The sequence below is a fragment of the Salmo salar genome, chromosome ssa09, assembly GCF_905237065.1.
Source record: "Salmo salar chromosome ssa09, Ssal_v3.1, whole genome shotgun sequence".
NCBI lineage: Eukaryota > Metazoa > Chordata > Actinopteri > Salmoniformes > Salmonidae > Salmo > Salmo salar.
The window spans coordinates 132,308,952-132,334,005 of NC_059450.1; the positions used below are offsets into that span (position 1 = coordinate 132,308,952).

The 25,054-nt window shown below is 42.2% G+C and overlaps 3 protein-coding genes across 12 annotated transcripts in view; 1 reads left to right on the forward strand and 2 right to left on the reverse strand.

Moving 5' to 3' along the window:
- The window catches only part of LOC106613030 (dixin-A), a 35,139-nt gene extending 15,429 nt beyond the window's left edge, over positions 1-19,710 (forward strand). For 2 of the 9 annotated variants that reach the window (XM_014214900.2, XM_014214897.2), the window contains exons 4-15: positions 5,333-5,422; positions 5,689-5,742; positions 5,851-5,901; positions 6,149-6,253; positions 6,403-6,456; positions 6,578-6,667; positions 6,773-6,847; positions 8,559-8,726; positions 8,915-8,981; positions 13,381-13,489; positions 13,941-14,049; positions 19,330-19,710. In XM_014214900.2, coding sequence (XP_014070375.1) covers positions 5,333-5,422; positions 5,689-5,742; positions 5,851-5,901; positions 6,149-6,253; positions 6,403-6,456; positions 6,578-6,667; positions 6,773-6,847; positions 8,559-8,726; positions 8,915-8,981; positions 13,381-13,489; positions 13,941-14,049; positions 19,330-19,413 — 1,056 coding nt within the window. In that variant the 3' untranslated portion in view covers positions 19,414-19,710. Of the gene's footprint in view, positions 1-5,332; positions 5,423-5,688; positions 5,743-5,850; positions 5,902-6,148; positions 6,254-6,402; positions 6,457-6,577; positions 6,668-6,772; positions 6,848-8,558; positions 8,727-8,914; positions 8,982-13,380; positions 13,490-13,890; positions 14,050-15,471; positions 15,894-19,329 lie in introns of all 9 variants that reach the window. The other 7 variants (XR_001330411.2, XR_006771173.1, XR_006771174.1 and 4 more) reach the window with 7 other exon arrangements.
- Positions 19,672-22,335, reverse strand: pih1d2 (PIH1 domain containing 2). Of its 2 annotated transcripts, XM_014214659.1 has the most exons (6): positions 22,206-22,335; positions 21,700-21,889; positions 21,339-21,465; positions 20,859-21,092; positions 20,356-20,654; positions 19,672-20,172 (listed from the first exon to the last, which is right to left on the reverse strand). In XM_014214659.1, the coding sequence occupies exons 2-6, from the start codon at positions 21,883-21,885 to the stop codon at positions 20,038-20,040; spliced, it is 981 nt and encodes a 326-aa protein (XP_014070134.1). In that variant the 5' UTR covers positions 21,886-21,889; positions 22,206-22,335; the 3' UTR covers positions 19,672-20,037.
- Positions 22,336-22,459: 124 nt separating this feature from the next.
- On the reverse strand, positions 22,460-25,050 carry LOC106613029 (transmembrane protease serine 5). Its single transcript, XM_014214896.2, has 8 exons — positions 24,902-25,050; positions 24,748-24,791; positions 24,401-24,563; positions 24,032-24,216; positions 23,748-23,846; positions 23,459-23,601; positions 22,893-23,045; positions 22,460-22,753 (listed from the first exon to the last, which is right to left on the reverse strand). The coding sequence occupies exons 1-8, from the start codon at positions 25,033-25,035 to the stop codon at positions 22,745-22,747; spliced, it is 930 nt and encodes a 309-aa protein (XP_014070371.2). The 5' UTR covers positions 25,036-25,050; the 3' UTR covers positions 22,460-22,744.
- Between the last annotated feature and the right edge of the window lie 4 nt (positions 25,051-25,054).

Genomic DNA, 25,054 nt, shown 5'->3' on the forward strand with positions numbered 1-25,054 from the left:
AGTGAAGATGAGGTCAAGCGTATTGCCTGCCTTGTGAGTAGGGGGGACGGTGAGAGGGTGAGGTCAAAAGAGGAGAGGAGTGGAAAGAAGGAGGCAGAGAGAAATGAGTCAAAGGTAGACGTAGGGAGGTTAAAGTCACCCAGAACTGTGAGGGGTGAGCCATCCTCAGGAAAGGAACTTATCAAGGCGTAAAGCTCATTGATGAACTCTCCAAGGGAACCTGGAGGGCGATAAATGGTAAGGATGTTAAGCTTGAATGGGCTAGTGATTGTGACAGCATGGAATTCAAAGGAGGAGATAGACAGATGGGTCAGGGGAGAAAGAGAGAATGTCCACTTGGGAGAGATGAGGATTCCAGTGCCACCACCCCGCTGACTAGATGCTCTCGGGGTGTGCGAGAACACGTGGTCAGACGAGGAGAGAGCAGTAGGAGTAGCAGTGTTTTCTGTGGTAATCCATGTTTCCGTCAGCGCCAAGAAGTCGAGGGACTGGAGGGTAGCATAGGCTGAGATGAACTCTGCCTTGTTGGCCGCAGACCGGCAGTTCCAGAGGCTGCCGGAGACCTGGAACTCCACGTGGGTCGTGCGCGCTGGGACCACAAGGTTAGAGTGGCAGCGGCCACGCGATGTGAAGTGTTTGTATGGCCTGTGCAGAGAGGAGAGAACAGGGATAGACCGACACATAGTTGATAGGCTACAGGAGAGGCTACGCTAATGCAAAGGAGATTGGCATGAAAATTAACTAAACAACTGGGGAAGCGAGAGAGCAGGGCCTCCCTCACTAACAATTCACTGAAACACTAAAACGCTAAAATATAACTTTTCTAGCTACCACTAGAAATTAAAATTGATGTAAACTACAGTGGTTCAATGTTTCCAGGAATAGGCTCAAACTTAGTTTATTCTGCTAAGTGTTCAATTAAAGTTAAAATGAGCACTCAACCCGCTGCGCCTTGGTCCATTACATACGACGACCGTTACAAGACTCAGCGAAATGACTAACCACGAGCAGCACTGCAGATTTTGGGCATGTTTGAGTGGTAAGGCTAAAGCAACCGACTGCAGACGAAAGTCGAGGAGCGAAGTTGTGGGAGGTGCATCTGGGACAGCCAAAAGTCGGACACTAATGTGGTTTTCCAACAGTAACCCACTGGCACAGACGTCAATTTAACCTCTTTTCCACGCTAGTTCAATGTAATTTAATTTAAATTATGTGGAAACAACGTTGATTCAACCAGTGTGTGCCCAGTGGAATGGCTCAGATCAACATGGCAGTGTTGCCATTTTTTATTAAAGGTTTTCTTTATAAAGTCGAAATGTTTCTAACCCCCATATCACACACTCACAAACTGAAATCATAATACAATATTATGTGTGTAAACATTGTACAATCAATTAGGCCAATATCACATTTATTTGTATATATCTACTGTACCCTAGTGATTTGTTGACAATAGAGCCTCCCAAAATACAGGCGATGGCTACAGGATGAAGTTGATGAAGAGCAACTGCAGAAACTTGCCGTTGACTGCAGTCAGAACTTCATGACCTTTGATCACATGATTTTTGTAAAGTTCCTGCAGTCGACTTGTAGGGGCAATTTTATCCCCAGAATGCAACACACTTTGAAAGGCAGTGACACTTAACCAAAGCGATCCGCTCGAACGCATCCAGTGAGATGGCTCCTAGCCTCTCGTGCATAGGCATCTTTCTGTCTGTAACACTAAAACGGAAACAAAATAATATAAGAACAAAATAGAACTGTTTTTATGAAACTTTACTTCTCTGGGCAAGGTGGGACGTGACCGTCCCACACTATTCAACAGCCAGTGAAATAGCATGGCGCAAAATAAAAAACAGCAAAAATATCATAATTTCAATTTCTCAAACATACAACTATTTTACACCATTTTAAAGATACACTTCTCCTTAATGTAACCACATTGTCCGATTTCAAAAAGGCTTTACAGCAAAAGCAAAACATTAGATTATGTTAGATAAAAAAAACATTTTAGGGAGTAAGACAAAATATCAGCCAACTCTTTCTTTCCTATGCATACCATGTTAGGAGGCTTGCCACTACACAGACGGTATAGTCTACAATAGAAAGAAACAACCCAACGCTCCGTACATAGACAAAAATAACCACACAGCCATTTTCCAAGCAAGGAATATGTCACAAAAACCCCAAACACAGCTAAATGAAGCACTAACCTTTGACGATCTTCATCAGATGACACTCCTAGGACATCATGTTACAGAATACATGTATGTTTTGTTCGATAAAGTTCATATTTATATCCAAAAACAGCATTTTACATTGGAGCGTGATGTTCAGAAAATGTATTCCCACCAAAACTTCCAGTGAATGTGCACATCAATTTACAAAAATACTCATCATAAACGTTGACAAAATACATAACAATTATTTTAAGAATTATAGATACAGTACTCCTTTATGCAACCACTGTGCCAGATTTTAAAATAGCTTTTCGGCGAAAGCACATTTTTCAATATTCTGAGTACATAGCTCGCCATCAAAGCAAGCTATACAGACACCCGCCAAGTTCTGGGATCACCTAAACTCAGAATTAGTATTATAAATATTCTCTTACCTTTGCTGATATTCGTCAGAATGCACTCCCAGGACTGCTACTTCCACAAGAAATGTTGTTTTTGTTTGAAATAATCCATATTTATGTCTAAATACCTCTGTTTTGTTCGTGTGTTCAGATCACTATCCAAAGGCATAACGCGCGAGCGCAGTACCAGAGACGAAAAGTCAAAATGTTCCATTACCGTTCTTAGAAGCATGTCAAACGTTGTTTAAAAACAATCTTTATGGTATTTTTAACGTAAAAATGCGATAATATTCCAATCGGACAATAGCGTATTCATTCAAGAAGAAAAAGAAGGAACGGCGCGATCGCGGGATCGCACATCATCAATCTCCTTTGTCCATAGGCAGTCCACTCATTGACTGAGATACTATTCTCTGCCCGGTTACAGGACAATGATGAAAAAACTTTCTGAAGGCTTTTGACAGCCAATGGAAGCCTTAGGAAGTGCAACGTGACCCCACAGACACTGTAGTTTCGATAGGTATTAGAAAGAAGAACTACAATTCTTAGATCTCCCACTTCCTGGTTGAATTTTTCTCAGGTTTTTGCCTGCCATATGAGTTCTGTTATACTCACAGACACCATTCAAACAGTTTTAGAAACTTCAGAGCTTCCATCCAGATCTACTAATAATATGCATATTCTAGTTTCTGGGCCAGAGTAGTAACCCGTTTAATTTGGGTACGTTTTTCATCCGGCCGTGAAAATACTGCCCCCTATACTTTAAGAAGTTAAACTAAATAAAAAGTAGTCAAGTGGATCTGAAAACTAACTGAAATAACAATCTTAAAACGAATAGAAATAAAAATGAATATAACAACACAATAAGCTTGACATACACAGATGTTTTAAAATAACTTAACCTTTATTTAACTAGGCAAGTCAGTTAAGAACAAATTCTTATTTACAATGACGGCCTACCAGGGAACAGTGGGTTTACTGCCTTGTTCAGGGGCAAAACAATCGATTTTTATTTTGTCAGCTTGGGGATTCGATCCAGCAACCTTTAGGTTACTGGCCCAATACTCTAACCACTAGGTTACCTGCTGCCCCATATGCACAGATACCTGCCACCCAGAGACACACAGTCAGTCAGACAAACATATGTTACAGTTCATATAAGGATATCAGTCAATTGAAATAAATTCATTAGGCCCTAATCTATGGATTTCACATGACTGGGAATACAGATACGCGTCTGTTGGTCACAGATACTGTACCTTAAGAAAAAGATAGGGGCATGGATCAGAATTTGCCTCATGCAGCCCGAAACATCTCCTTCGGATAGAGTTGATCAGGCTGTTGATTTTGGCCTGTGGAATGTTGTCCCACTCCACTTCAATAGCTGTGGGAAGTTTCTGGATATTGGCGGGAACTAGAACACGATGTCGTACACGTTGATCTAGAGCATCCCAAACATGCTTAATGGGTAACATGTCTGGTGAGTGTGCAGGCCATGGAAGAACTGGGACATTTTCAGCTTCCAGGAATTGTGTACAGATCATTGCGGCATGGGGCCGTGCATTATCATGCTGAAACATGAGGTGATAGCGGTGGATGAATGGCACGACAATGGGCCTCAGGATCTAGTCACGGTATCTCTGTGCAGTCAAATTGCCATCTATAAAATGCAGTTGTGTTTGTTGTCTGTAGCTTATGCCTGCCCATACCATAACCCCACCACCACCATGGGGCACTCTGTTTACAACGTAGACATCAGCAAACTGCTCGCCCACACGATACCATACATGCGGTCTGCGGTTGTGAGGCCGGTTGGACGTACTGCCAAATTATCTTATGGTAGAGAAATGAACATTCAATTATCCGGCAACAGCTCTGGTGAACATTCCTGCAGTCAGCATGCCAATTGCGCGCTCCCTCAAAACTTGAGACATCTGTGGCATTGTGTTGTGTGACAAAACTGTACATTTTAGAGTGAGCTTTTATTATCCCCTGCACAAGGTGCACCTTTATAATGATCATGCTGTTTAATCAGCTTCTTGATATGCCACACCTGTCATGTGGATGAATTATCTTGGCAAAGGAGAAATGCTCATGAACAGGGATCTAAACAAATTTGTGCACAACATTTGAGAGAAATAAGCTTTATGTGAATATGGAACATTTCTGCGATATTTTATTTCAGTTCATGAAACATGGGACCAACACTTTACATGTTGCGTTAATATTTTTGTTCAGTGTAGCTTTATGTGAACATGTTTAGTGTGTCTAAGATGTATCCCTCCAAGGCTCCAGCTAAGGTAAGTATACAATGAGATTGTGATCATCCAAGCTTTATCTTGTATCAGGATTTAACTGCTCTAAACTAGCACAATCTAATCTATCATGTCAGGTATAAAAATCACCCCCCACCTCTACCCCGCCCTGCCCAACTGAGCTTAAAATGGTCCTGCAAATGTCCAAGCCAAGCATTTGCTCTATTTTCACTGTCCAGTTCAGGTTGGCAGCCGTGTGGTATAGGTGAGGTTGTACATCCATATCTATGTGTGTGTGTGTGTGTGTGTGTGTGTGTGTGTGTGTGTGTGTGTGTGTGTGTGTGTGTGTGTGTGTGTGTGTGTGTGTGTGTGTGTGTGTGTGGCTGTCTTTTTCTCTGATGTGTTTTTATACTGTGAAATATATTCTGGGTGTATAGACTTTATGTTACGTATACAGTAGGTACAGTATGTGTCTATCCCTTTCTTCTCTCTCCAGGCACTACTGCTGCACGGCTCTCTCCCTGAGGACGAGCAGGACGTCTCCCTGGGCTTCGGTGATAGCAGAGCTAACTCTGAGCAGCAGCTGGTACTGTGTCCGCCCCCATCTTCTTTACAGTCACTTTAGATAATACAGCATGTTCAGCCACTCACTGTGATGTGACGGTGTCAGACCCTGGCATGCTATAATGTTTTTACTGTCACTCTAGAGTCCAGAGAAGACGCAGATACTGTTGAAGCATGAATTAGTCTATGTTATCTGCTTAGCCTGCTTTCATGCCAGGTCACTGTCTCCTTATAAGCTCTGACATTTCTCTATTCTCACATAATGCCGCTCATCCCCTCGCTTTGAAGGTTCTAATCCGCAGTCGTCTGGACCAAAGCATGGAGGAGGCTCTTGATCTGAAGGTACAGTAGTAATTGGGCTTAATGTGGATGAGCTGCCATAAGAACACAGTCCTTCCCCTCCTAATGAAATGTCTCTGAGTCTGTCTGTCTGTCTTTCTGTCCTCTCAGAGGGAGCTTCTGAGGCACAAGCAAGAGGCACGCCACCTTCAGGCTATTAAGGTAAGACCTGCCAGTCAAACCCTCTTAAGTTTGTTTGGATCATTACTTATACATGGATTAGTGGCTTTTATTCAGTTCTCATGCCAGCTCTGTGTAGAGAAGCAGCCCCTTTTAGCCTCCAGTGTTCCTTTACAGAAGAGTGGTGTGCACTGTTTTAGGCTTCATAATGATCCATATGTGGGTCCTTACTCTTTGGTAGGCAAGCCGGCCTCTCTAGCGTTGTCTTTGATCTGCCTTTCCTCATTAGGATGCTCTTCAGCAGCGTATGTCTGTACAGGAGGCTGCGGTGCTGCAGCTGAAGCAGGAGCTACTGAGGTGCAGCATGGGCAAAGAGCAACTAGAGGGGGAGAACGTGAGTCAGATGATATGATAATACATACGTTGACATTTCAAATGAATATTTGACCTTTATATTCAATGGCTCTATCTATTTATGTATTAAAATATTCATGTTTTGTTCATCCACGTTACAAATATAAGTATATTTTTGTATATTTGTAGGCAGAGCTCAAACGGAAGTTGAGCGATCGGAACAACCTACTCAATGAGTATGAGGTAAGATCAGGAACTAAATGCATTTTCACAATTTCAACACACTTTAACATTTGGATATGATTATGTAGTTGAAATGTATCAAAGTATCACAGATATCTCAGTGATATGTCTATAAAACCAGCAGCAACTTGGAAAAAAGGATAGACTACTTCAGCAACAGCAAATGAAACTGGACGATGCTCGGCACAACTCTAATGAAGGAAGCCACAGGGTATGGTACCATAATCAAACTGCTTCCACTGCACTTACAGTAAGTGACATGTATTTGTTGTAGCTTGCAAAGTTGGTAAGATTTATTATATCTATTTTTCTTCAGTCATCTAGGAGTGAAAAGAGTGGGTACAGTAACTCTGTGAGCCCACCCCCTGGTCCGGCCTTCCAACACACAGCTGTGAGTCATGTTCGCCTACAGTGCATTCGTAAAGTATTCAGACCCCTTGACTTTTTCCACATTTTGTTACGTTACAACCTTATTCTAAAAAAACTTTTTTTAAATCCTCAGGATTCTACAAACCATACCCCACAATGACAAAGTGAAAACAGGTTTTCAGACATTTTTACAAATGTATAAATAAATAAAATGTTACATAAGGAATCAGACCCTTTGCTATCAGACTCGAAATTGAGCTCAGGTGCATCCTGTTTCTATTGATCATCCTTGAGATGTTTCTACAACTTGATTGGTGTCCACCTGTGGTAAATTCAATTGATTGGACATGATTTGGAAAGCACACACCTGTCTATATAAGGTCCACAGTTGACAGTGCATGTCAGAGCAAAAACCAAGCTACGAGATTGAAGGAATTGTCCGTAGAGCTCCGAGACAGGGTTGTGTCGAGGCACAGATCTGGGGAAGGGTACCAAAAATGTTCTGCAGCATTGAAGTTCCCCAAGAACACAGTGGCCTCCATCATTCTTAAATGGAAGAAGTTTGGAACCACCAAGACTCTAACTAGAAGGGGCCACCCGGCCAAACTGAGTAATCGGGGAGAAGGGCCTTGGTCAGGAACCCGATGGTCACTCTGACGGAGCTCTAGAGTTCCTCTGTGGAGATGGGAGAACCTTCCAGAAGGACACCCATCTCTGCAGCACTCCACCAATCAGGCCTTTATGGTAGAGTGGCCAGACGGAAGCCACTCCTCAGTAAAAGGCACATGACAGCCCGCTTGGAGTTTGCCAAAAGGAACCTAAAAACTCTCAGACCATGAGAAACAAGATTATCTGCTCTGATGAAACCAAGATGGAACTCTTTGGCCTGAATGACAAGCGTCACATCTGGAGGAAACCTGGCACCATCCCTACGGTGACGCAAGGTGGTGGCAGCATCATGCTGTGGGGATGTTTTTTCAGCGGCATGGACTGGGAGACTTAGCAGGATCGAGGCAAAGATGAACAGAGCAAAGTACAGAGAGATCCTTGATGAAACTTGCTCCAGAGTGCTCAAGACCTCAGACAGGGGAGAAGGTTCACCTCCCAACAGGACAACGACCCGATCTAACATATCTGGATAGACCTAAAAATAGCTGTGGAGCAACGCTCCCCATCCAACCTGACAAAGTTTGAGAGGATCTACAGAGAAGAATGGGAGAAACTCCCTAAATACAGGTATGCCAAGCTTGTAGCGTCATACCCCAAAAGACTCGAGGCTGTAATTGCTGCCAAAGGTGCTTTAACAAAGTACTGAGTAAAGGGTCTGAATACTTATGTAAATCTTATATTTCATTTTTTCATTTTTAATAAATTAGCAAACATTTCAAAAAATATGTTTTTTCATTGTCATTAAAGGGTAATGTGTGTAAACTGATGAGGTGAAAAAAAACAATTTCGATCAATTTTAGAATAAGGCTGTAGCCTAACAAAATGTGGAAAAGTCAAGGGTTCTGAATACATTCCAAAGGCACTGTATGTACATTTCCTACATGTGTTTACATGTTGGTGGGAGGGAGTGTGTGATTAATTTAATGTGTGTTTCATGTCATCATTATAGCTGTCTCTAGAGCTAGAGACCTACTGGAGGTTAAAGGCCATAGCCAAATGATCAACAACCTTCAGATTGACCTGGCCACCAGTTCTAGTGGTTTATGTCATTTTGTGTGTATTAGCAGGGAGAGGAACTGCAGCTGGTAAGGGAGGCCCTGCGTAGTCTGAGGGATGGTTTCTCAGGTCACGACCCTCAGCATCACACCCTGGACACACTGGAGCAAGGGGTGGCCAGTCTCATGGACCGCCTATACACACTCGACACACGCCGCAGGCAGCAGGACAGAGGGGTACACACACACACACACACACACACACACACACAACAATACACACAGAAAACCACAGAGGTGGGTGCTGTGTGTATGCTGTTAGCGTTATATTTTGCACCTGATCATAATCATGTGTTTATCGTGTGCACATCGTGACTGACTGAATTGGCATTTCTCCTAGTAACTGTGACTCTGTCTTCTTGTAGGGTCTGTACAAATCACCAGGACGAAGAGCCAACCCCACAGACAGGGACTCATGGCCACCCAGCTCAAGTAAGATATACTGTTTCCTACAGTGCCTTGCAAAAGTATTCACCCCCCTTGGCGTTTTTCCTATTTTGTTGCATTACAACCTGTAATTTAAATGGATTTCATGTAATGGATATACAGAAAATAGTCCAAATTGGTGAAGTGAAATTATAAAAATTACCTGTTTCAAAATTTAAAAAAAATGTAAACTTAAAAAGTGGTGCGTGAACATCTATTCCCCCCCTTTGCTATAAAGCCCCTAAATATGATCTGATGCAATCAATTACCTTCAGAAGTCAAATCATTAGTTCAATAAAGTCCTGTGTACAATCTAAGTGTCACATGATCTGTCACATGATCTCAGTATATATACAGTTGAAGTCAGAAGTTTACATACACCTTAGCCAAATACATTTAAACTCAGTTTTTCACAATTCGTGACATTTAATCCTAGTAAAAATTCCCTGTCTTAGGTCAGTTAGGATCACCACTTCATTTTAAGAATGTGAAATGTCAGAATAATAGTACAGAGAATGATTTATCTCAGCTTTTATTTCTTTCATCACATTCCCAGTGGGTCAGAAGTTTACATACACTCAATTAGTATTTGGTAGCATTGCCTTTAAATTGTTTAACTTGGGTCAAACGTTTCGGGTAGCCTTCCACAATCTTCCCACAATAAGTTGGGTGAAGTTTGGCCCATTCCTCCTGATAGAGCTGGTGTAACTAAGTCAGGTTTGTAGGCCTCCTTGCTCGCACATGCTTTTCAGTTTTGCCCACAAATTTTCTATACGATTGAAGTCAGGGCTTTGTGATGGCCACTCCAATACCTTGACATTGTTGTTCTTAAGCCATTTTGCCACAACTTTGGAAGTATGCTTGGGGTCATTGTCCATTTGGAAGACCCATTTGGGACCAAGCTTTAACTTCCTGACTGATGTCTTGAGATGTTGCTTCAATATATCCACATAATTTTCCTGCCTCATGATGCCATCTATTTTGTGAAGTGCACCAGTCCATCCTGCAGCAAAGCACCCCCACAACATGATGCTGCCACCCCCGTGCTTCACGGTTGGGATGGTGTTCTTCAGCTTGCAGGCCTCCCCCTTTTTCCTCCAAACATAACAATGGTCATTATGGCCAAACAGTTCTATTTTTGTTTCATCAGACCAGAGGACATTTCTCCAAAAAGTATGATCTTTTTCCCCATGTGCAGTTTCAAACCGTAGTCTGGCTTTTTTATGGCGGTTTTGGAGCAGCGGCTTCTTCCTTGCTGAGCGGCCTTTCAGGTTATGTCGATATAGAACTCGTTTTACTGTCGATATAGCTACTTTTGTACCTGTTTCCTCCAGCATCTTCACAAGGTCCTTTGCTGTTGTTCTGGGATTGATTTGCACTTTTCGCACCAAAGTACGCTCATCTCTAGGAGACAGAATGCGTCTCCTTCTTGAGCAGAATGACGGCTGCGTTGTCCCATGGTGTTTATATTTGCGTACTGTTGTTTGTACAGATGGACATGGTGCCTACAGGCATTTGGAAATTGCTCCCAAGGATGAACCAGGCTTGTAGAGGTCTACAAATGTTTTCTGAGGTCTTGGCTGATTTCTTTTGATTTTCCCATGATGTCAAGCAAAGAGGCACTGAGTTTGAAGGTAGGCCTTGAAATACCTCCACAAGTACACTTCCAATTGACTCAAATGATGTCAATTAGCCAATCAGAAGCTTCTAAAGACATGACATCATTTTCTGGAATTTTCCAAGCTGTTTAAAGGCACAGTCAACTTAGTGTATGTAAACTTCTGACCCACTGGAATTGTGATCCAGTGAATTATAAGTGAAATAATCTGTCTGTCAACAATTGTTGGAAAAATGACTTATGTCATGCACAAAGTAGATGTCCTAATCGACTTGCCAAAACGATAGTTTTTTGATAAGAAATGTGTGGAGTGGTTGAAAAACGAGTTTTAATGACTCCAACCTACACCTGTTCTGAAAGGCCCCAGAGTCTGCAACACCAATAAGCAAGGGGCACCACCAAGCAAGCGGCACTATGAAGACCAAGGAGCTCGCCAAACAGGTCAGGGACAAAGTTGTGGAGAAGTACAGATCAGTGTTGAGTTGTAAAAAAATATCCAGAACTTTGAACATCCCATGGAGCACCATTTAAATCCATTATTAAAAAATGGAAAGAATAAGGCACCACAACAAACCTGCCCACCAAAACTCACAGACCAGGCAAAGAAAATTCATCAGAGAGGCAACAATGAGACCAAAGACAACTCTGAAGGAGCTGCAAAGCTCCACAGCGGAGATTGGAGTATCTGTCCATAGGACCACTTTAAGTCGTACACTCCACAGAACTGGGCTTTACGGAAGAGTGTCCAGAAAAAGATAAGTAACCATGTTTGGTGTTCGCCAAAAGGCATGTGGGAGACTCCCCAAACATATGGAAGAAGGTACTCTGGTCAGATGAGACTAAAATTGAGCTTTTTGGCCATCAAGGAAAACGCTATGTCTGGCGCAAACCCAGCACCTCTCATCACCTCAAGAACAGGGACTGGGAAACTGGTCAGAATTGAAGGAATGATGGATGGCGCTAAATAAAGGGAAATTCTTTAGGGAAACCTGTTTCAGTCATCCAGAGATTTCAGACTGGGACGGAGGTTCACCTTCCAGCATGACAATGACCCTAAGCATACTGCTAAAGCAACACTCGTGTGGTTTAAGGGGAAACATTTAAATGTCTTGGAATGGCCTAGTCAAAGCCCAGACCTCAATCCAATTGAGAATCTGTGGTATGACTTAAAGATTGCTGTACACCAGCGGAACCCATCCAACTTGAAGGAGCTGGAGCAATTTGCCTTGAAGAACAGGCAAAAATACCAGTGGCTAGATGTGCCAAGCGTATAGATACATACCCCAAGAGACTTGCAGCTGTAATTGCTGCAAAAGGTGGCTCTACAAAGTATTGACTTTGGGGGGGTGAATAGTTATGCACACTCAAGTTTTCAGTTTTTTTGTCTTGTTTCTTGTTTGTTTCACAAGAAAAAATATTTTGCATCTTCATAGTGGTAGGCATGTTGTGTAAATGAAATGATTAAAAAAAAATATATATTTTAATTCCAGGTTGTAAGCCAACAAAATAGGAAAAATGCCAAGGGGGTGAATACTTTCGCAAGCCACTGTATGCCGTTCTCAACAACCTTGATAATTCTCTTTCACGCAACTTTATCTAATTGTTTAATTCAATTACATTGAACATATGTTAGGAGCTATCAAGCATTTTAATCAGCTATCCTGGTTATCTGTAGAGAAAAGGGTCATTTTAATCCAACTTGGTCTGGTCCACGTAATTATTACAGACTCAGCCCCCAGGTACCTATCAAATTATTTTACATATATAAGAGATGTCCACCAATACAACACCAGAACCAGAGACTGATATTGCCTGTTTTAAATGTAAGAGTCTATCTGGTAAGAACACTTTTTTATATTCCGGCGTTGTTGAGTGGAACAAACTACCACATCAACTCAAAGCCATGGCAACCATAATTGAGGACACTAAATTACTTGGTGTTACCTCAGATTTTAAAATGTCATGGTCAAAACATATAGATTCAATGTTGTAAAGATGGGGAGAGGCCTGTCCGTAATAAAGAGATGCTCTGCTTTTTTCACTCCACAAAGCAAGTCCTGCAGGCTCTAGTTTGATCTTATCTTGATCTTTGTCCAGTCACATGGTCAAGTGCTGCGAAGAAAGACCTAGTTAGGCTGTAGCTGGCCCAGAACAGAGCGCCACGTCTTGCTCTTCATTGTAATCAGAGGGCTAATATTAAAACTATGCACACCAGTCTCTCTTGGCTAAGAGTTGAGGAAAGACTGACCGCATCACTTCTTGTTTTTATAAGAAACATTGTGTTTGAAATTCTGGTTTCAAAAAACAAATAAACACTTCACGGCACAACGCCTCTCCCCCATGTGAACTACTTGTTGTGTGTATGCACTGTGTACCTGATAGATGCGCACACACACTACATGTTGATTTTAAATGTATGTATATTGTAAAGTCTTTTGTCTGTAATGTATTTTTCGTTATGTGTCAGACCAAAATAAGACTTGCTGTCACCATTGCCGTTGGCTAATGGGGATCCTAATAAATCCAATCAAAACCATTATTTCATTTAAAAAGGTCAAAAGCTGGGTAATGATCTAGCCAGACACATTTTCATGTGTCTGTATCTATGTAACGTTGTAATGTTTTTGTACCATGGAAATACGTCTGACTTTCTTGTGATATCCCTGTCATGTTTTTTTATGTATATGCTGTGTGTATATGTGTTTTTTAATTGGTAAATAAAATCAATCAATCCTGTCTTTAAGCTGTAGCCAGTAAGCAAACCTATATGTTTTGATTTGTTTTCAGAAATAGCTCACTCCCACAGTAGTCCTGGCCTGGACTCCACAGTCTCCACTAAAGTCCTCTACTTCACTGATCGTTCACTCACTCCTTTCCTGGTCAACATCTCCAAAAGGTACGAATCCAGAATCCCTCTTTGGGTCTTGATGATGTCCATTGCATATGTACCGTTGTGTTGCATGCTGCCTGTAAGTTGTGGATGCAATGTACAGTGCCAGTCAAAAGTTTGGACACACCTACTCATTCAAGGTTTTTTTTTTTTTACAATTTCCTACATTGTAGAATATAGTGAAGACATCAAAACTATGAAATAACACATATGGAATCATGTAGTAACAAAAAAGTGTTACACAAATCAAAATATATTGTAGATTTTAGATTCTTAAAAGTAGCCAGCCTTTGCCTTGATGGCTGCTTTGGGTATTGAATGCATGCATGTGTGTCATTGGTGTGTGTATTGTGTGTCTATGCGCAGTAGCGTTGTGAGGGAATGTGCATGTCTGTGTCTCTGCACAGATCAGTGTACCATGATGTCATCTGACACTGAGACTGTGCTGTGCTGTTAGGCTGGGGGAGGTGACTCTGAGAGACTTCAAGACAGCGGTGGACCGCCAGGGTAGCTTCAGGTACCACTTCAAAGCCCTCGACCCAGAGTTTGGGACTGTGAAGGAGGAGGTAGGCATGTTTTGGATTACAGCTTTGGGTTTACATTTAGATAGGGTCAAATGTTACCACTTAGAGGGAAATGACTGAATGACCAAAATGAAAAGAGAAAACACTTGGAATTGGCAATAGTTCCAAAACCCAGTAACTATTTTAAGATCATAAAGATGTGGATTCTTTATTAAGGTTGATATGTGTTTAGAGACTGTCCCTGTATATGTCATACACTACATATACAAAAGTATGTGGACACCGCTTCAAATGAGTTGATTTGGCTATTTCAGCCACAGACAAATCTGGGTTTGGGGGATGCCAGGAGAACACTACCTGTCTGAATGCATAGTGCCAACTGTAAAGTTTGGTGGAGGAGGAATAATGCTCTGGGACTGTTTTTCATGGTTCAGGCTAGGCCTCTTAGTTCGAGTGAAGGGAAATCTTAACGCTACTGCATACAATGACATACAATGACATTCTAGACGATTCTGTGCTTCCAACTTTGTGGCAACAGTTTGGGGAAGGCCCTTTCCTGTTTCAGCATGACAATGCCCCTGTGCACAAAGCAAGGTCCATACAGAAATAATTTGTCGAGATCGGTGTGGAAGAACTTGACTGGCCTGTACAGAACCCTGACCTCAACCCCATCTTTGTGATGAATTGGAATGCCAACTGCGAGCCAGGCCTAATTGCCCAGCATCAGTACCCGTATCAGTACTCCATATTAATGCCCATGATTTTGGAATGAGATGTTCAACGAGCAGGTGTTCACATACAGTGCATTCGGTAAAGTATTCAAACCGTTTGACTTTTTCAACATTTTGTTACATTACAGCCTTATTCTAAAATGGATTCAATTAAAAATGTTCTTCATCAGTCTACAGTCGTGGCCAAAAGCTTTGAGAATGACACAAATATTAATTTTCACAAAGTTTGCTGCTTCAGTGTCTTTAGATATTTTTGGTAGATGTTACTATGGAATACTGAAGTATAATTACAAGTATTTCATAAGTGTCAAAGGCTTTTATTGACAATTACATGAAGTTGATGCAAAGAGTCAATATTTGCAGTGTTGACCCTTCTTTTTCAAGACCTCTGCAATCCGCCCTGGCATGCTGTCAATTAACTTCTGGGCGACATCCTGACTGATGGCAGCCCATTCTTGCATAATCAATGCTTGGAGTTTGTCAGAATTTGTGGGTTTTTGTTTGTCCACCCGCCTCTTGATGATTGACCACAAGTTCTCAATGGGATTAAGGTCTGGGGAGTTTCCTGGCCATGGACCCAAAATATCGATGTTTTGTTCCCCGAGCCACTTAGTTATCACTTTTGCCTTATACAAGGTGCTCCATCATGCTGGAAAAGGCATTGTTCGTCACCTGTCATGAATCCCGCTTCCTGAGTCTGTTTTCTGCCTGAGCTGCCTGTTTTCTGTTTTAGAGTTGTTTCCTGAGGTTTCTGAACACACCCTGTCTGGTTGCCGGGCGATGAAGCTAGGCGGGAGATATCTCGATTACCCGCACCTGCATCTCATCAGCCATCTGCACACCTGGTCCTGATCATCACCTCTTCTCTTCATAAGCTCTGACCTGACATCCATTCCCTGCCGGATCGTTAGCAATGAACAGTATGTTGTGTCAGCGTATCAGCCTCATGTTACCAGAGTTAGTTTTGTTGTTCTGTACTTTTCGCCGGTTACTCACCCCCGTTTACTCTGTCTACAGTCATCCTCCCGGAACATTCACCCCCTTGCCTGGTCGTCAGTGGTTTCAGTGACATCATTGGATCTGCCTATTCACTCTCATCAACTCACCTCCGCTGCTGCTCCGTCTCCTGGATTATTCTATTTTCACCTCGAGTCTGTAAATAAATACTCACCTTCATTTTACTGACCTTGTCCTGGTCTGCTTCTGGGTTCAGCTTTAGAGAATCGTGACATCAACAAACTGTTCCTGGATGGTTGGGAGATGTTGCTCTCGGAGGATGTGTTGGTACCATTCTTAATTCATGGCTGTGTTCTTAGGCAAAATTGTGAGTGAGCCCACTCCCTTGGCTGAGAAGCAACCCCACACATGAATGGTCTCAGGATGCTTTACTGTTGGCATGACACAGGACTGATGGTAGCGCTCACCTTGTCTTCTCCGGACAAGCTTTTTTCCGGATGCCCCAAAAAATCGGATAGGGGATTCATCAGAGAAAATGACTTTACCCCAGTCCTCAGCAGTCCAATCCCTGTACCTTTTGCAGAATATCAGTCTGTCCCTGATGTTTTTCCTGGAGAGAAGTGGCTTCTTTGCTGCCCTTCTTGACACCAGGCCATCCTCCAAAAGTCTTCGCCTGCTGCCATTCCTGAGCAAGCTCTGTACTGGTGGTGCCCCGATCCCGCAGCTAAATCAACTTTAGGAGACGGTCCTGGCGCTTGCTGGACTTTCTTGGCCTTCTTCACAACAATTGAACCACTCTCCTTGAAGTTCTTGATAATCCGATAAATGGTTGATTTAGGTGCAATCTTACTGGCAGCAATATCCTTGCCTGTGAAGCCCTTTTCTGTGCAAAGCAATGATGACGACACGTGTTTCCTTGCAAGTCACCATGGTAAACAGAGGAAGAACAATGATTCCAAGCACCACCCTCATTTTGAAGCTTCCAGTTTGTTATTCGAACTCAATCAGCATGACAGAGTGATCTCCAGCCTTGTCCTCGTCAACACTCACACCTGTGTTAATGAGAGAATCACTGACATGATGTCAGCTGGTCCTTTTGTGGCAGGGCTGAAATGCAGTGGAAATGTTTTTGGGGGATTCAGTTTATTTGCATGGCAAAGAGGGACTTTGCAATTATTTGCAATTCATCTGATCACTCTTCATAACATTCTGGAGTATATGCAAATTGCCATCATACAAACTGAGGCAGCAGACTTTGTGAAAATTAATATTTGTGTCATTCTCAAAACTTTTGGCCACGACTGTACACACAATACCCCTAATGACAAAGTGAAAACAGGTTTTTAGAATTTGTAGCAAATTTATAAGAAAAATAAATACCTTATTTACATAAGTATTCAGTCCCTTTGCTGAGACTCGAAATTGAGCTCAGGTGCATCCTATTTCCATTTATCATCCTTGAGATGTTTCTACAACTTGATTGGCGACTACCTGTGGTAAATTAAATAGACACAGCTGTCTATATAAGGTCCCACAGTTGACAGTGCATGTCAGAGCAAAAACCAAGCCATGAGGTCGAAGGAATTGTACATAGAGCTCCGAGACAGGATTGTGTTGAGGTACAGATCTGGGCAAGGGTACCAAAACATTTCTGCCACATTGAAGGTCCCAAAGAACCCAGTGGCCCCCATCATTCTTAAATGGAAGAAGTTTGGAACCACCAACCTCCTAGAGCTGGTCGCCCGGCCAAACTGAACAATCGGAGGAGAAGTGCCTTGGCCAGGGAGGTGACCAAGAATCTGATGGTCACTCTGACAGAGCTCCAGAGTTCCTCTGTAGAGATGGGAGAACCTTCCAGAAGGACAACCATCTCTGCAGCACTCCACCAATCAGGCCTTTTTCAGCGGCAGGGACTGGGATACTTGTCAGGATCGAGGGAAAGATGAACGGAGCAAAGTACAGAGAGATCCTTGATGAAAACTTGCTCCAGAGCGGGGCGAAGGTTCACCTTCCAACAGGACAACGACCCTAAGCACACAGCCAAGACAACGCAGGAGTGGCTTCGGGACAAGTCTTTGAATGTCCTTGAGTGGCCCAGCCGGAGCCCGAACTTGAACGTGTTCAAACATCTCCGGAGAGACCTGAAAATACAGTCAGGTCCATAAATATTTGGACATATTATTATTTTAGCTGTCTACCACAGCATTGGAGTTGACATTAAATAATGAGCTATAAATGCAGGCTTTCAGCATTCATTTGAGGGTATTTACATCCAAATCGGGTGAACGGTGTAGGAATTACAGCACTTTTTATGTGTGGTCCCCCCCTTTTAAGGGATCAAAAGTACCTAGACATTTGGCTGCTCAGCTGTTCCATGGTCACGTGTGTGTTATTCCCTCATTAGTTGATTTACAAGTAAGCAGATAAAAGTTCTAGAGTTAATTTCAAGTGTGGCATTTGCATTTGGAATCTGTTGTTGTTAACCCTCAATATGAAGTCCAACGAGCTGTCACTGCCAGTGAAGCAAGCCATCATTAGGCTGAAAAATCTAAACGAACCCATCAGAGATAGCTAAAACATTAGGTGTGGCCAAATCAACTATTTGTTACGTTCTTAAAAAGAAAGAATGCACTGTTGAGCTCAGGAACATCAGGAACATCAAAAGGCCCGGAAGACCACAGAAAACAACTGTGGTGGATGACAGAATAATTATTTTTCTGGTGAAGAAAAACCCCTTAACAACAGTTGGCCAGATCAAGAACACCCTCCAGGAGGTAGGTGTATCTGTGTCAAAGTCAACAATCAAGAGAAGACTTCACCAGAGTAAATACAGAGGGTATACCACAAGATGTAAACCATTGGTAAGCCTCAAAAACAGGAAGACCAGATTAGAAAACATCTAAAAAAACATGTATGTATAAAAATGGTTGTAATTCCTACACGGTTCATACAATCAATTTGACAAACCCTTAAATTAAAGATGAAAGTCTACACTTAAAGCACATCTTGATTGTTTCCTTTCAAATCTATTGTGGTGGCTTATAGAGCAAAAATTATGCAAATAGTGTCACTGTCCAAATACTTATGGACCTGACTATGGCTGGGCAGCAACGCTCCCAATCCAACCTAACAGAGCTTGAGAGGATCTGCAGAGAAGAAAATGTATGAAATGTATGCATTCACTACTGTAAGTCGCTCTGGATAAGAGCGTCTGCTAAATGACTAAAATGTAAATGTAAATAGTAAGAATGGGACAAACTCCCCAAATACAGGTGTGCCAAGCTTGTAGCGTCATACACAAGACACGAGGCTGTAATCACTGCCAAAGGTGCTTCAGCAAAGTACTGAGTAAAAGGTCTAAATACTTATGTTGATGTGATATTTCACTTTTCTATTTTTAAAGCATTTGTAAAATTGTCTAAAAACCTGTTTTTGCTTTGTCATTATGGGGTATTGTGTGTAGATTGATGAGGAATTATTTTTTTTAAATCAATTTTAGAGCAAGGCTGTAATGTAACAAAATATGGAAAAAGTCAAGGGGTCTGAATACTTTCTGAATGCACTGTACTGTTGGTCATGTAGTGTTGTTTATATTAAAAGAGTGTGCCTGTCTGGTTCTGGATGGTGTCCTTAGGTGTTCCAGGATGGAGCCCTGGTGCCTGGCTGGGAGGGGAAGATAGTGGCCTGGGTGGAGGAGGACCATGGAGAGAGACGGTAGAACTGGGAACCAACCAACCATAGAGGGAACCACTAGCCTCAAACTGTGACCACTGGAATATGATGTCATAACACCCTCTCAGTATTCGCAGCAGCCCTGCAGAGGTAGTTATTAAAACAGTTGGGACCAATCTATTTATTACTGTTTCGAGATAAAACCATACTTTCAAAATGGCTCTGTCCTATGGACCTTTGACTTACAGTAACTGTTTGAAGTACAAGTTGTAGTTGCCAAATATGAATAAAGTTCTTCACAATACAATTTTGAAGTTTTAATAAACATGGATTATTACATGAATATTGACTGTTTGTGAATTATTTCCCAGACATGCAGTTAATGTAACTCATGATCCTGGAGGACTATAATTCCACTCGAGTCATTAATGTTGTTGTGAATGTCTTTACTAAGGTACTGTTTACTACTACAAAGGTTCAGACGCACAGCTTGTAGAATGCATAGCAGAAATTACATTACTGCCTTCTCTAATTTCCAAAGTCCCAATCTCTTCAGAGAGACAAATCACCTACTGGGTGTAAGTGTGTCTTGCCAGAAAAGTCAGTGTTAATTTTTTATTTTTTTGTCTATTAATGAATTTGCGTATTTTTAGTGTCGGCAGTACCAGCACTAGAGTATAGACACTTGCAAAGTTAATATCCGTTTCTTCTTGTTGAACGTGGCAGAGGCCGACTCCTCATTCACAGTGTCAGGCAGCTCCAGGTGTAGATGGTACATATCCTCCACTTCTAGTAGTACATCATCCTACAGAGAAATACACACACAGACTATTAGACCCACAAGACCACAGAAAGGATAACTTATAATGTAACATAGGCTATTATGTCAACATAAGAAGCGTTTAAGCAAGAGGGACAGAATTTTTGTTAATCCATCACAGGGCCTTATTCATAGCACAAGGGAAGGGGAAGCAGATTGGTCCCTGACCTGGGAAATGCTGAGATGGCACTCTGTGATGGACTGAACCTTTGGTAGCTCCACAGTCAGCTCCAGGCTCCGAGAGAGGTCCCTGGGGTCAGAGTTGACAGTGAGCTGGTGCTGTGGCCGCGGAGGCTGGGCAGTCACTGAGCTGGAGATCACCTGGATCAGGTTCTTGGTCTTGTTGCTTTGGTCCCCTGGCCCAGGAGTTAGCTGGACAGATGTGATGAGCTGCACAGGTGTACTGTCCTCAGTCTGCCCTTCACGCAGAGAGATCTGCTGAAGCAGGGAAGCTGGGGTCTGGGAGGCTGGGAAATTGATGTCAAATGAATGTCAAAAAATGTATCTTCACCTACAGTATACCTTTAAAAAAATATTGAATACACTACGTAGTTAGTAGGTATTGCTCAATATATTTTAATTCAATAATCTAGCCTTTATCTTCGTGGTGGTGTCACCTTAATAAAAAATAAAACCCCTTGAACTAGGGAATAATTACGTAGAGGCTTTACCTGTGTTGGTGGCAGGGCTGGACTGTTTTAGAGAACCCAGGCGGCGCTGCATGTCCTCTAGGCTGCCCTTCAGCTTACTGCTGCTGACGTTGTACTGCTGGGCCAGAAGCAGGCCATGCTGCTGCTGGGTGAAGCTCAGGGCTAACAGGTGAACCTGGTCCTTCTCCCTCTTGTCCTTCTGAGCCTGCTGCAGCACCGCAGGGCTGAACGCCACATCCATCACACTGTAGTCGTCTGATTACAGGAAACACAAGTTGTAGTACTGAGAAACGGCAATGAAACACCTTTTTAGTTCAAACAGTGTTACATAACATTAGTATCAAAACCATAAAACAAGTTATAAGAAAGTCAGCTGTAGTAGAAAGTAATTTGGGGAATGTTCACTTTTTTGCCAGCACCTCTTGTAATACAGGTTACAATGTAGGTAATTATGCAGAAATACAGGTTTGTGTTCTGCAGGACAACAGTGACTCTTGGTACCTCCTCCTTCATCAGTGTCTGTCTCCAGTCTCCCTCCACACACAGGCACAGGCTTGTTCTCATCAGCAGGGGTAGGGACGCGCTTCCAGCCACACACATTGATGTACAGCAACCCTTTCTTTGGCTCCTGACACAAACAATAAAGCAACTGTTCAGCCTCTTTATAGTTCACACCTCCATATTATTAGCCAGCAGTGCACAGTCAAACGTGCACTGCAAACAAATGAATCAGTATTCTCTTATCAACACACTTTGCTATGTCATTTTTATGTAGGCCAGTGTTGTAAGTTTGTGTGTTTTGAATCGATAAACTCTAGTGTGGGTGTAGCTGCTCATAGAAAAAGCAGGTACTTTATGGTACCAGCATTTCGGTGAGTAGGCAGGAGTCAGGCTGAGGCGGTGCATTATAATCAGTTCCCTGTTTCATCTGTTTCTCGATAAACTTCTGGTAGCTTTGAGGGTCATTCTGAGACAGGTCGTCTAACATGGACCAGAACTGGTTGACCTGCTGCAAAACTTCCTTTGTACACCCCAGGGAAGAAGACATATTTCTGAAAAGATATTGAGTGATTTAGTTTAGTATACACAGAGCTCATTGGAGTTTTGCATTTGATTATGGTATGGCAATGACAGTTTAGCTATAGATGAACAAGCATGGAGAAAATTCATAGCCAGGTTAAATAACGTTAACGTTAGCTAGCTAGCTACAGTAGCTAAATAGCTAGCGCTAGGTCTACCACCGGTTGCAATACACCAGACAGCAGTGCCTTTCAATACATTCAAACTATTTGGTACGAATACTGTGCATCAAATGGTGAACAGTAACGTTAGTTATCCTTCTAACACAAAACACATGGAAATACTCACAGTAAATTTGCTTGCTTCAAGTTCTTGCGACCCCTGTGCTAACTTTACAGCTAAATGTTGACAAAATCAACTTTGTAGCGAGTGATCTCTGTTACTATAGAAACGAGATGAGAGTGGTGCATGCATGCCCTCTACAGACAGAAGTGAGATGCTACTACTTTGCACTAAACGGTGGACACCGTCTGCATCCTGAAATGATGGCTCTGGCACATAAAGCTCTTTCATCACACCAGAGTAGACAATGAACAATGATGTTTAGATATGAAGCATAATTTATTTTCAATACAAGACAAATATATGGTATAAATATGTTCTCATTCAGGGGCTAAAAATTCAATGTATGACAAACATGTATAGTATAAAATATTTCCTACTGTTAAATAATGTATGCATTTCTGCAATAAACATGGCCATTATAAGGAGGTAAAATGACATTTATAGTACAGGAGGAAGAATGTCAGGAGCATCTTATGTTTCAGTTTGCTCTAGGCCTGTTCTGGAGTCTCCCTGATCATGCATTGTCTTATTCCTCTTCCTCCTCAGTAGCTCTGTGGATGGAAAAACAAACGTAACATACAGTATTATGCAATTCCAAGAGGAGAAACAGAACTGCAAAGCAGATGTGGTCCTGATATGTAAAGAATCAATACATAGGCCTATGCAACAGAAGAGTTAGTGTAAAATTACCTCAATCATGTCGTAGATCCAGCCGAGAAACTCGGCCACCTTGGTGTAGACTCCGGGGTGGTTGGGCTCAGCGCAGCCTGTACCCCAGCTCACCACGCCCACCAGTCTCCACACGTTGTCAATTTGACAGACTAGCGGACCGCCACTGTCCCCCTGGGCAGAGAACAGGGGCAGATATACATTGCTGTCAATTACACTGGTTACCAGACTACCACACTGACTGTTACGGGTTGAGATATTGTTAAGCCACAGTGATGTAGGGATTATGGGTTGGGATATTGTAGAATACTGAATCCTGAGCTGAATCCTGAGCTGAATCCTGAGCTGAATCCTGAGCCCCACTGATGGTAGGACCTTGAATAAAGCTGGTATGCCCTCTCAGGCACATGCCTAATGAGCTTTGTCTTTGATAATTTACAACAGTAAAGGGGGACACCTGGGGGAAAATATTCTCTTTATAAAGAACCAATTCTACTTTTGTAAGACAACAACTCTCTGACCTTTGGTAAATCTCTTCATAAAACAAACCACAGGAGGAAGAACTCAGGTATTTTTTATGAACTAACCTGACATGCGTCCACTTTGCCCTCGGTGTATCCAGCACAGAGCATGCGGGGGGTGACCTCTCCATTGTACATGCAGGAACTGTTGCATGTCTTGGTGCTTATCAGTGGAACTGGAGCTTCTTTTAGAGTGGCAGGGATGAGAACTGTCAAAGAAAGTCAAACTAATGTAAATATACCTCTCATTTTTATGATTTAAATGTATTTGTGCTATGAGGAAACATTTAACCATCGATATAGATACATTACATTTTCCTATTTAAATTATATTATTCATTTAACATAGTCGTACCATCATCTGGTTGAGTGTAGCCCCAGCCAGAGATCCAGCACTGTGTTCCTCCTGGTAGATCGTGCTCGTACTGTGGCAGACAGATAGGCCTGATGGTATCTAAAACATTTAATAAAAAATAATATTTGGAATATTAGAAAACAGTGTAGGTCATGTTGAAGTTAATTTCAGTCATATTGGAACATGGTTTGGAGCTGATTGCTGTAATCATATAGTTGAGTGTTCCAGTCAGCCAAGGGAATATGTGGTGCATTCAAAAGTGAAGTAATCAAGTTCCCTGTCACCTGAGAAATTCAGAGGGGTCAGGAGTTTCATCAGAGCAATGTCATTGTCGTGGCTCCTGGGGTTGTATTTCTTGTTGTAAATGATCTTTTCCACTGCGTATCCAGTGTACTGAGCCATTTTAGCTGAACTGCGTGTGACAATACCAGCATAGACCACCCAACTGGACACCTGTGGCAGCCTATAACTGGAATGTTATAAAAGAGATGAAGAAGTGTGTATCGGCTAGATGGCTCTCCAATTCTCAATTGTATAAAGTATTAATTACTTTGTGCAAAAGAAAGTGAGAGCTATTGCTGTCCCTAGTCATCACTACACTGTCTTGAATCAGTGACCTCTGACCTCTAACCTTTTACCCCGAGGGGTCTTACTTGTGCACACAGTGGGCTGCGGTGACCACCCATTGGCTGGTGATGATGGTGCCTCCACAGGTGTGTCGGTTGCTGTAGTAGAGACTGACTTGCCAGGGCCACCTTCCCAAGGTAGCCTCCACTCCCCCGATTATCCTGGGCAGCTTAGCCCGCGTCCCACACTCTACACAGGAAAGAGAAGGTGTTCCTAATGTTTTGTGCACCTAGTGTATACCACCAATGTGTAGAACTATGAAGTCATGAGTGGTCGTATGAAGGTCATTGGGTCTTACCTGTGTGTGAGATGCATAAATTTACAATGTAATCCACTATTATGTTAGTGTTGTTAGTACCCTGCAGAAACTTACCAAAACATTTCAAAGCTATAACCTTCCCTGTGATGCAACTCCCCCTAAATAAAAACAAATCCATCCATTAAAAAGCTTGATTACTATGTTATAGCACATCTATTTTCTTCTGAATCATTAGGTTATGTATTATATCCTCAGACAGCTGCCGTACCTTAACTGCCATATATTTTCCAGGCTGGTCTTGTGTTCAGATGTGATCTGTATAAAGCCATCAGTGTAGTTAGGTCCGATGTCCGTTAAGTTCACCCCTTTTTGCTTAGTCAGTCTGGAAACAAAATGAATCATAGTTATATCTTCTATAAAA

Bases quoted from the DNA above. Each gene is read 5' to 3' on its own strand.
- pih1d2 (XM_014214659.1), bottom strand. From the start codon at position 21,885: ATGTCTTCTTCCCTGGGGTGTACAAAGGAAGTTTTGCAGCAGGTCAAC. The intron at 21,466-21,699 runs GTACCATAAAGT...TGTTTGTGTCAG, and splicing joins GCCTACTCACCGAAATGCTG to GAGCCAAAGAAAGGGTTGCT. The intron at 20,173-20,355 runs GTCAGGGACCAA...ATTTCTCTGTAG, and splicing joins GCCATCTCAGCATTTCCCAG to GATGATGTACTACTAGAAGT.
- LOC106613029 (XM_014214896.2), bottom strand. From the start codon at position 25,035: ATGATTCATTTTGTTTCCAGACTGACTAAGCAAAAAGGGGTGAACTTA. The intron at 24,792-24,901 runs GTACGGCAGCTG...GTTTTTATTTAG, and splicing joins GAAAATATATGGCAGTTAAG to GGGGAGTTGCATCACAGGGA. The intron at 23,046-23,458 runs GTTAGTTCATAA...TTCTCTGCCCAG, and splicing joins GCAAAGTGGACGCATGTCAG to GGGGACAGTGGCGGTCCGCT.